Source organism: Saccostrea echinata, unplaced genomic scaffold (genome assembly GCF_033153115.1).
Source record: "Saccostrea echinata isolate AGI-Se365-2 ecotype Australia unplaced genomic scaffold, CSIRO_AGI_Sech_v1 ptg000014l, whole genome shotgun sequence".
Taxonomy (NCBI): domain Eukaryota; kingdom Metazoa; phylum Mollusca; class Bivalvia; order Ostreida; family Ostreidae; genus Saccostrea; species Saccostrea echinata.
The window spans coordinates 18,555,556-18,567,500 of NW_026889763.1; the positions used below are offsets into that span (position 1 = coordinate 18,555,556).

At 35.4% G+C, this 11,945-nt stretch overlaps 1 protein-coding gene across 1 annotated transcript in view; it reads left to right on the forward strand.

Moving 5' to 3' along the window:
* The first annotated feature begins 4,914 nt into the window (after positions 1-4,914).
* The window catches only part of LOC133186895 (tudor domain-containing protein 7-like), a 44,788-nt gene continuing 37,757 nt past the window's right edge, over positions 4,915-11,945 (forward strand). The window contains exons 1-5 of the mRNA XM_061322280.1: positions 4,915-4,989; positions 6,831-6,929; positions 7,284-7,389; positions 7,960-8,068; positions 9,626-9,811. Of these exons, the coding sequence (XP_061178264.1) occupies positions 6,848-6,929; positions 7,284-7,389; positions 7,960-8,068; positions 9,626-9,811 (483 nt within the window). The 5' untranslated portion in view covers positions 4,915-4,989; positions 6,831-6,847. The remainder of the gene's footprint in view (positions 4,990-6,830; positions 6,930-7,283; positions 7,390-7,959; positions 8,069-9,625; positions 9,812-11,945) is intronic.

Sequence of the window (11,945 nt, forward strand, 5' to 3'; positions counted from 1 at the left end):
ACTCAACCCCCAGTGCACCAATATGCCTTCCTATTAATAATTAATCGATTCAGCAAATTTAACAAATGGCTCAGATATCTTCTTCTGTATTTTATTATGCTACAGCGCTAGCTCACCAATCTTTTTAAAAGATAAGCTTGTTTAAAGGTATATGATATAACTCGATATGTCAAACAAACTGACCCATAAAGAATTCTTTATAAGAGTTCTAGCGAAGAAAGTGCCTATTATCCCCATCCACCCTCAGACAAAGTTGGTGGGATATACAGAAATCACCTTGTCCGTCTGTCTGTGTAATCATGTCCGGATCATAACTTTGAACTTGACACAAAATCGCTAATGTATTGGACGTTTGAACTTCACACAATATTACTTATGAGTTATGACCTGAGTCATGACATTGAATAAAGGTCATTCACTCATTTGTACAATTTCCATATCACTTTGAGAAAAAATGTAAAATTCCTGTCCTTGCCATATCTTGTAAAGAAGAAACGTGTGTTGTATTTTTTTTCTTTACCAGTTTTGTGTTTCATTCAGTTACCTGGACTTTTTGTATGGAGAGAGTACACATGTCAGTGGCGGATCCAGGAATCTTGAAAAGGGGGGCCCGACCAGTTTGGGGTCGGGGTAGGGGCCCACGGCCACACACAAAAAAAATGATTTATTAAATCTTATGTATATCTTAGACACAAAAGGGGGGATGGGCCCCCTGGGCCCCCCTCTAAACCCGCCAGTGCATGTATATACGCATTATACATGTTTCCCGATCCATTCTGATTTTAGAATCAACATTCTTAAAGTAATGGAGAATATTGGAAGCACATACTTGACATTAAATTAAGATTGCTTATTACACGAGGTTCGAGTCATGACCTTGATTTAAGGTCATTTGGGCAAGGTCACTGGCAGAAAAAGTGTTTAATTCGTGTCCAGTCCAGAACTCTCTAATACATAAACGTTGGAAGTTTATGCTTCAAACGAAAATTGATTACGAAATGAGGATGTATCATGGTCATTTGGGGAAGTTCAAACCGACAGAAAAAATACATAATTCTTGTCTGGTCCATGAATTTCAGATGGATTATTGCTGGAAGCTCATACCTCACACAAAGATGACGTATGATCCATGCAGACAATTTTAGTATGCAGGAATGGGTACATTCGAACGGAAAAGGGGGGGTCCTCAGAAGTAATTGTTAAATTGATACAACCGTAAATCAATATTGGTTTTCTAATGCTTAGTACTATGTTTATCTGCATATATTGATAAAATTATTGGGACATACGCCCTCCCCACCCCTAGGGATCTATGGTCTCACGATTTTACAACAGCGGTGTTCATCATAGGTCAAAGCATCCACCTAAAGTCATCCATTTTTTTCGGATCGCCCGGTATTCTTTCATGGCCATTTAGATCACGTGATGGCAACGCCACCAACAAGCTGGACATCAGAGACATTTCCATCAAATCAATGCACTCTAAAAGTCAAGGAAAGGTCTTTGAAAAAGAAACTTGAAAATACGACGAAATACAAGGCGCAATCCCCTAACGTTTCGTTGTTATCGTACATTCTTTTATTTTTAGCGTAAACTTGTAAACAACATTCAATTGGAGCATGCAAAGGTGAGAAATATGTTCTAATAATCTTTTATGAAGATTGTATCAAAATTCTTGGTCTACCGACATTTATTTTTTGGTACTTGACCATGGTAACTTCTTCAACTTTTCTGCGCACGCGTACAATAAGGGGGGAGAAGTAAAGCAATATTTTCGTCTTGGGCCATACAAAAATTATGTTTTTCTCCATAAAAGTATATTTCTTTAGGTTCCGAAACCTGTAATTTTGTAAAACCTGATACTTTCAGGAATAGAACAAAATTGCTCGGGACCTGCAAAAATTCTTTGTTTGTCATGTTTTTCCGTTTGTGCGTCACGGTGTCGCTTTAAGAACAACAAAGCTAGTACATGTTCATATGCAGTAGTGTATATTCAAACATATTAAAGTCATAGGTCTGTGGACTAGGCTGAGATTGCAATATAGGTTCAGAAGACTTAGGAGGTGCAGGTACGTAGCATCGGTTTTCAAAGTTGACGGGTGGGGGGGGGGGGTTACCAGAAAATTTTTGACAAAAAAGGTACCTCAAAAAACTAAGACAAGCATAATAAAATGAAAAACAACCCCCGTCCCCCTAATATTTCGGGGGGGGGGGGGGCAGAAGTGTTAGGTATACTGCAACTAAACGTAATAGGGGGCGGAAGTATTTTCCCGGGGTTCAAGATGACTGAATGTGCTCGAAGCATGCGTCTTGCGCAAGACAAAATTAATCATGACTATATATATTTTGCTTGGGCCCTTCGGATTGGTTAGAAAAACAAACATAGCAAGATATAGTTATACGTCTTTGTCTAGTAAGACGACATGTAAATATGAATGGATCCGACGGTAATCTGTACCATTAGACTGTTTGACAGAAGTCAAATGACTCAAACCATTACTTTATATTTGTTTTTCTTGCTATGTTTGTTTGTTTTACTAACAAATCAAGGACCCTCACCAGCAGATTTTAGAATAATACTGACAAGCCAGGGGCGGATCTAGAGAGGTGGGGGAACCGGAACAACCCCCCCGGGGGGGGGCATTTTTAGTGTTATTAAATCTCTACGCAAAACTAACGGGGAAAAATTACCAAGGAAACACAGACCCTTCTTAAAACGGCGAGGAGAGTCATATATTTGCAGATAATTGACTTTTATGCTTGTTTGTCTGTATCTTCTTCCTGCCTCCTTCATCAAGTTGAAGATTTTGCCAGATGGATGTGCGCATGTTTAAAATAAACTTTTTTTTGTTTGTTTGTTTGGGTTTTTTTTTTTCTTCTAAAAACGGGATAAAACAGGATTGTTTAAGTTAAGTCTTTCTTAGTCACTCGGGATTTAAAGATCTCGAGTGATTCTGCTGCCACGATGTCATTATTCCATTCTTTGAAGGTTTTGCAGAAGAATGACCACTTTCTACAGTCCTTGGTTGCAGATGGTATAGCAAGAGAGTGTTGTGTGCCGCAATCTTCTTACAGGCTTAGTGAAGTGGTCCTCTGATGGACTTTGTTGATTATTATCTTGTACATCGTAATCAATCCTGCATCTTTCCTTCTACTTTTTAAATTCTTCCCTTCCAGATGTTTAATCATTTCTCCCACGCTAGATCTATTTCTATAATATCTCATTACGTATCGTGCCGCCCTTCTTTGCACCTTCTCCAACCTATCTATGTGGCCTTGTTGGTATATGGGTCCCACACTGTCGAAGCGTTTTCCAGCTGAGGTCTAACCAGAGATATGTATGCTCTCTCCTTTATATATTGATCAGGATGTTATATGGAGATTTCGTTGCAGGAATCCTAAAGTTTTAATTATTTGCCTTCTTACATATATTTGAAATATGTACAGAGCTCCTGATAATTTTTTACCTCAAAGTGTATTTACTCCCTGATTTTCGAATCAATGCAGATTTTGCTTTTCAGCAAAATAATCAAAAAGTATTTTGTTAATCCATTGCTCATTTGACATCCAATGTGATTTTTAGCTTGTTATCGAAATAAGCGTTTTTGAAAGAGGAATGTAAAAAAAGGACAGTTTCTGAAATATATTAGGTTTTGCTATATAAATTGTTGGCATAGATCGAGGTAAAAGTTTTAGAGTTACTCCCCGTTTGCATTAAAAGTCGCGTGGCGCTAATTTATAGCAAAGGAGCCAAAGCATTATTTTCATACAATTAATGAAGGTTGTCGGCGGACTTTAGATGGTGTTAATGCTACAGAAAATGGTAAATATATAAGAGCTGTTTAATGAACCGTGATAAAGGATAAATTAGACACCATGCGTGTTTTTGTGGAATTTTGACAATATCGACGCGTATGCGTCAAGAACGGAAATTTGGATGTTATATGAACAGTGGAAATCTGTGATATTTTCAGACAAAATACGAGTATTTGATATTCAAATCTTTCTCCCGAACTGGAAATTGGCCTAGGTTATTACGAATACGCTTATAAATCAAAATTTCCTTTTAATAAAAATTCAAACACTGAGCTGACCTCAATTCACAGAATTATACATGTATCATTCAATCCGTCGTACATGTACGCAGTACTTTCGTTGTGTAATGCTTATTTATGATTGCTTATGCGTAATATGTACGCCCTGTTTTAATTTTTAATGCGCATTTTGAAAAAAAATCAATGCATATTTCTGCAAATACGCACCTTATCTGGAGCTCTGTATGTAGTCCCCAATTTAGATCGGATGTTATAGTACAGCATAGATCTTCATGGACAAGTGTATATTATCATGGCCGTAGGAACCGGGGGGGGGGGCACGGGGGGGCGTGCCCCCCAATAATTTTGCCGATGTATAGATTACTATAGTAAACATAGATACTATAAGCTTGTGCCCCCTCAATAAAACCGCCTGATGACCTTTTTTTTTTTTTTTTTTTTTTTTTTTTTTTTTTTTTTGCTTGTCAAGGAATATTTGGTAGTTGACATTTTTTTTTTTTTGCTTGTAAGAAAATTTTTGGTAGTGCCCCCTCAACTGTCAATTGAAAAATGTTTGGCTGTGCCCCCCAAATTACGATTACGAAGGGTATAGTTGTAAATGATCGGGTTTTTCTTTTTTGAAACCCTAAGTACTGTATCGTTGTAGAACCGACTTATGTTTTTTTTAACAACGCTAAAAAAAATTAAAGAAAAAATCCAAGTCTGACATGTGGACCCCTCTTTGAAAAAATCCTGGATCCGCCCCTGAAATTTATTTACTGACAGCTTTTGGCGCCAAATGTCTCAATACGGAAGCGCACATGTCACGAAAAATTAATGGTACGACTTACTGTTTTACATGAAAGAAAAAAAGCAACACTATTTTTTCCGTTTTCGATTTCGATTTTCTTAAAAAACACTGCATGACAAAGAGAAAGTGCTCTCGAATTATAAGGTGAGATTAACATATGTTATTTAACTATAGTTATCTGTAAATTCAGACCTTCAATTGCAGAAAATCTGGACAAAACACTTTCGTTAGTTAATTGCGAATTTCCTCGTTGAAAATTTTTAGAAAAATGTAAGTGTAAAAAAACTTAATATGGTGTATGTATATTTCTTCGACAAAAGAAAAGTTAAAAGGTAAAATTGAGACATATTGTTTTTATCATATGTTTGCTGAATCATTATTAATGGGAAACAATTTGAAGTCAGTGCTATCAGGCTATTACCAGATTACCAGATTACTGCAGGTTGCACTACAGTATTAAATTTTCCTATATATCCTGACCAAAAATGCGCAACTGTGAGTTGAAGGTCTTAATTTAAAACAAACTTTTGAGAGGTGTCCTTTTTAGATCTTGTAAAACAATTCTTTATAAAGATTTTAGTACCAAAAAATACATATATAGCCATCCAGCAAGGCATGCAAGTTTGTTTCAGTCGAAGTCGAGCAGGTGCTTGAAAATCAAGTTGTATTTGAGTATACTCAAATACAGTATATAGAAAAATCAGCACACCTTCAATTATAATGAATCCGGTCAATACAGGAAATTTTCATATAGTCTTTCATCTCAAAAAAAAATCAGCTCCAGTCTCGTGCCAAAATGCCCGAATCGGGAGGGGAGATTCAGGAATTAATTAATTATTATGCGTCAACTATGTTTTGACATGAATCTCAACTGAAATACTGTTATGACACCTGCAATTAAAATTAAAATTTTTGCTTGCCAGTTTAACACTATTTTCCTGATCTATAATGAACATTTAATGTAATAAAATAAGTTTCATAAAAATCTGTCTCAAGTTAGGGAAAATATTGGTGATACTCTGTGACTGGGGTGTTCGCGGTGAACATGGATTTCTGAAAATATGGCCAAAGATGCCGGCCAAGGGACATAACTTTTGAAAAGTGTGGATTCAACTATTACATGTCTTCCCGATTTTTTCTTGATATTTGTTATCTTTAACACCTGTGGTGAACTAACATGATATGTATCAAATAGCTTCATTAATTTGGAAAATATGTGGTCACTTGCTTTTGGAGCCATAATTAGGAATTTAAATCATGGTGATTTTGTGCATAACAATGTCATTCTCTTTCAAGTAGAAAGAATGTTCTATCATTAAAATGATGTTGTCTTACGGGCTTGTTTGATGATAGAATTCATTCTGTAATTAGGGATAGATAACTCTTATCTATGTGTATACATTGTTCTGACTATCATCATTATAGATAAATTTGAAGTAAGAAAAAAAATTGTTAAGAAAATGTTTAGAAATTTTCCTTAATATGGATAAGTGTTTTGTATGGAAGATGTGGAAGGCACATTCCAGCTTAAAAAGGTTTGCCATGCTTATACTTTGATGTTTTTTTTAAAATACAGTTTGTCTTCAAAATTGTGCCACAACGAATCTGCTCCATTTTGCTAAAATGCATCGTTTTCATATGGGACATACTCTAACTGTGGTTATAACTTATAAGGCCTGTCCAAGAGAAACAGTTAGATTATTGTTAAAATATTTTATGTTTAAAGTAATTTCTCAACAAATTAAATATATGGGAATTACAAATGTATGTTATTTTCAGTAACCAATTAAAAATTATTTAGAACAAGATGATAATTAAACAAAAATTCAGACTTTTTTTTTCATATGTTACATAATTATTGAAGTCAAAAGACACAATAATATATGTCTTGAGATAAGAGAGATGGATTCCATTATCTTGATCATGTTGATAACTAATAAGCTAAAAGAAAGACCGAAGCCTAATATGTGAATTTTTTTTTAAAGCTGAAACCATAAAAACCATGGCATTAGAAGAGGTGAAGAGTATGCTCAGAGCAGTTCTTATGAGCTGCAAAGAGGGTGTCCCAGCTCACATATTACAAAGTAAGTCTTGTACAATGTATTGTTCATCTACCCGATGATTGACAGTTAACATACAGTACAAACAGGATTAATACTGTTATTTAAAAACGTTAATACTCTAGATTCACCAAATATTCGCGACACCTTATTTTTGCAAGATGGGTTTATGGCATTTATACGCGAGACAAAATTTTCACGAATTCTGACTATTATCCTGTATGACCTTTACTAATAAGAAATATACACAAGAAGGAAAATTTTGCAAGGAGACTGTCTCCTGTAATTACGCGGAAATAAAGCTCTCGCGAATAAAAAGTGATTAACAGTAGTCTGTAGGGGATAAGCTGTCACTATAACTGTACATGTCTTTTTAAGGGGACTACCGTGAAATCACACAGGAACCCCTGCCCTTTAAGAAGCTTGGTTTTTCTAATTTGGACGAATTTATCAACAGTATACCTGATGTTGTCAAAGTCAGAAGGTAAGAAAATGATTTTAATGTACTGTATGTATACCACTGTATACTTGATTAGCATGTAAACTGCATTTTGTGCTGTCTTGTGCATGTTACCTACCTACCTAGTCCTTGTTGCACCCAGAGGCACATAGGGCAAGTGTGCATGTTACAGAAAACAAAAATAGTTAGAATGTAGCAATTTATACTGTTAGCCAGGCATACATTTTATAATATTCTCAGATGCTTTACCAGACAGATGCATCACCAAGTTCTTAGTTTTAAGAGAGTCCTACTTCTTTTTAAAGCCATTTAAATTTCTGTATGGCCTCTGTCTTGATGGTTTAGAAAATCAAATTCTTCCATAAAACAACTTTAGTCCTAGTATTCAAACTCTGCAAGATTATTTTTCTAATTATCCTAAAAAGGATTTTCCTTTGGAAGTTGATACATTATCAGTGCTGCTTCCCTGACTAGGTGATAAATGCAAAATCTTCATTTTCTCCAGAACAAGTGCCTCACAGATGTATGGAAAATATTGAGTGAGTTTTGAAGCCACTGACCTTTGTTGTTTATGTTTATCTTGTTTTGTTGTAGGAACAAGCAGGGAGAAATTGTCTACCATGCTGTTGCTAACGAAGAAACAGCCCACATACAGTCTATGGTAGCCAAACAAAAAGGAACAAAGAAAAAGAAAAAACTCAAGGTACTTCTAGTTACTGTAAACCAACTAATATTTGAGTCGTCTTTTATTCACGATTTGTCAGTTTCAAATCTATCCACAATGATTAATTTCCACGACTGAGGAAACATTCTCTACAAATACAAAGCAAGATAAATGGTTCACCGCTATTAATATTCGTGAGTAAAAGTAAGTCACAAAACTCATGAATATTTCTCGCATGTGAATAAGAAGTTGGTTTACAGTATTCTGTATAATTTAGCATTGATATTAAGAACCTGCCTGCCACATGGAATTTTGAAATTTTTGGCCTGAGAAACTACCAATTAATTTTTTTGTGCCGTTATCGATACTGTATCTAATTATTTAATTGGATAAAAAATGTTCAGTATCTCCCGACACTTCAATAATACCCGAATCCGCTCTGTTTCCTGGAACTGAAAATGAAAATGAAATATCTTTTGTATATCTCTTATGGTATTTCTCATGGTAGAAATAAATAGAGGATATCCAATGTTTGTAGATGAATATGGAATTTATTTCACAAGTGGGACAGGATTTTTTGATATTTTCACGAATGCGAAGCACAAGTGAAGATATCAAAAAATCCTGTCTCATGAGTGAAATAAATTCCATATTCATCTACAAAACATTGAATTTTCTGTTTATTACATTTTCTTAGATTTTCCCTTTGCCTCTGTCTTTTCGTAACACAGTGTCAAAGGCTGTGACGTATAGTTGAGCGGTTCAGATGTCATAGCTAAGCGATTGCGAGATTGAAAAACATTGTAAACATGGAATTTTAATGACATATTTGGAAAAACTTTGACAGTATAACTATTAGTCTCTATCAGGATGGCTCATTAACTCTATCTTATAACAGGCCAGGGATTTTTTAAAAAACACTCTTCATGAAGGGAAGGAAAATCGTAATATTTGCCGCACTTCTGATATTCTCATGTGTGAATAACATATTGATATCCTTTCACACTGTGTCAGAATATCACTTTTATTCAGTAAATAAATTACAGTATTTCACCGTTAAAAATGTAATAAATCAGTAAATATGACCTGAGTGGATTGTCTTATCTTGGAATGCATAACAATCACTAAGTCTGAAGTTTAGGTTTATTTCAAATATTCCTTGAAGTCTTATTTATAAGATGTGTTTTTGAATAAACAACGTGTACTTCTTTAATGTTGTATTGCAACTTTATTAGTGTTTTTCAAAAAATTTATGCGTACTCCAAAGGACTGAATATGTACAATGTACCGTGTACCACAATTTGTACTCCACATAATACATTAATCAGATCTTCCAAAATCTGCCAGTACCCAGTACTTTTACCAGGCAGAAATCATGATTGTACTGGCCAAAATATTAGCTGGAGAAAAATTCAGTTATATATTTAAATAAAATCGCTTCCACAAGGTACCTCTTATTTTTGTAAAAGTACCACCTGTTTTTAATATTTCTGAAAGTCCTGATTGATATAGATCTTGACCTCACATTCTTAGTTAGCAAAATTGAATCACTGAAGTCATGTACTTGAATTGGAGTTCTTTCTCCTTCCACTGTAGCCTGCAGTCAGGAGACCAATCAGAAGATCAGAGCCATTTAAGCCTTTTACACAAGGAGGAGTTGCAAGACCCCCACCCAGAGGAAAACCTCCACCTTGGGCACAGAGACCCTTCCAAGGGTCAATGAATCACACACCTTATCGAGCAAGACCTCCATTATTAGGGAAATCACCACTCAATATACAGGTATAATTCACTGTTTTTTGCTTTTTTTTTGTAAAAGTATAGCAAAGGGATCATTAGTGTAGAATCTATTTTATAAATTATTGCAAGACAGCATTGATGAAGTATGTGCAACTCATAAAGGTTTGGGCTTTGTAACTTATGTTTGTTGTCAGATGCTGTGTTAAAGCCTTTTTCATGTGTCCTTCAAGGAAGAGTGGCCTTTAGAACTCATGGGTGGGTTGTTTGTTAGACAGCAGTCCTCAAACTTCATAGCCATGCTGGCCATGACTGCCATGGTTTGTTTCCTTGTTGGACAATTAACCCACAGAAATGAGAAGAAAGGGAGAAAAATTTTTTGTGTAGATATGAAACACTTTTAATCCCCTGTAAAGTGACTTAAACTTCTTTGAAGTTGAGTATTTATGTTCTGGTTTCAATCAGCTACATTTTGTGTATGTATCACATTGATAGAGTGACAAATCTAACAATGGAGGAGGTGTACTCTTGTTATGTTTATGTATACCGGTATACAGTTTAATTTGTCTAATCTGGATTTTGATTACTCTGGAATATACTGTAGAATCATCAAAGCTCATGGATTTCATGGGTCACCTTTAACCATGAAATTACATCCCCACGAACAATTATTTTGTCAACATATGTATTCAGTGAATATTCTGTATATACAAGTTACCCGCGAAATTGTGTTCCCACGAAGCAACAAAATTTTGTTTGCCCACGATCATTGACCCCCACGAATTAAAATGAATCCACATTTGGGCTTTAAAATTTAGTCCCATGCACTTCTTTTATGTATTATAAAAAAATCTGTGTAGTCCAGATACTGTCTATTCTGTATTCTGTACTGCTATATTTGTCCCAACTGCTCATAATGAGGTTGAAGTCTCAAACTTTGCAAACCAAAAAAGATTATATTTTGTTAACATATGCATTGTACTTATAAATAAAACAACGGAAATTAATTTAAGATATTTTCCCTGCATCACGGATTCTGTCTAATCCAGCCAATTTTTATGGAACGTGTGGCATTCGGTTTGGACAAATTATACTATATATTTATTTAATGCATGTACAGATTATTTATTCAGATCTCAGAGACCAAAAAAAACTTGTTTCTTTTTTAGCTCACCTGAGCCAAAGGCTCAAGTGAGCTTTTCTGATCAAAATTTGTCCGTTGTCTGTCATCGTTGTTGTCGTTGGCGTTGTCGTTGTCGTTGGCGTTGTCGTTGGCATTGTTGTTGTTGATGTAAACTTTTCACATTTTCATCTTCTTCTCAAGAACCACTGGTCCAAATTCAACCAAACTTGCCACAAAGCATCCTTGGGTAAAGGGGATTCAAGTTTGTTCAAATGAAGGGCCACGCCCTCTTTCAAGGGGGGATAATTAGGAATTAGTGAAAAAATAATGGCATCATTTAAAAATCTTCTTCTCAAGAACCACTGGGTCAGGAAAGATGAAACTTATGTGGAAACATCCTCAAGTAGTGTAGATTCAAGTTTGTTCAAATCATGACCCCCGGGGTTGGGTGGGGCCACAATGGGGGATCCAAGTTTTAGATAGAAATATATAGGAAAATATCTTTAAAAATCTTCTTAAGAACAATAAAGCCAAGATTGGTCATATTTATATGGAAGCATCCTCAGGTAGTGTAGATTCAGGTTTGTTCAAATCATGACCCCCGGGGGTAGAGTGGGGCCACAATGGGGGATTCAAGTTTTAGATAGAAATATATAGGAAAATATCTTTAAAAATCTTCTTCTCAAGAACAGCAAAGCCAATATTGGTCATATTTTTATGGAAGCATCCTCAGGTAGTGTAGATTCAAATTTGTTTGAATCATGACTCCCGGGGGTAGGGTGGGGCCACAATGGGGGATCCAAGTTTTACATAGAAATATATAGGAAAATATCTTTAAAAATCTTCTTCTTAAGAACAGCAAAGCCATGATTGGTCATATTTATATGGAAGCATCCTCAGGTAGTGTAGATTCAAGTTTGTTCAAATCATGACCCCCGGAGGTAGGGTAGGGCCACAATGGGGGGTCAAAGTTTTACATAGAAATATATAGGAAAATATCTTAAAAAATCTTCTTAAGAACAGCAAAGCCATGATTGGACATATTTATGTGGAAAC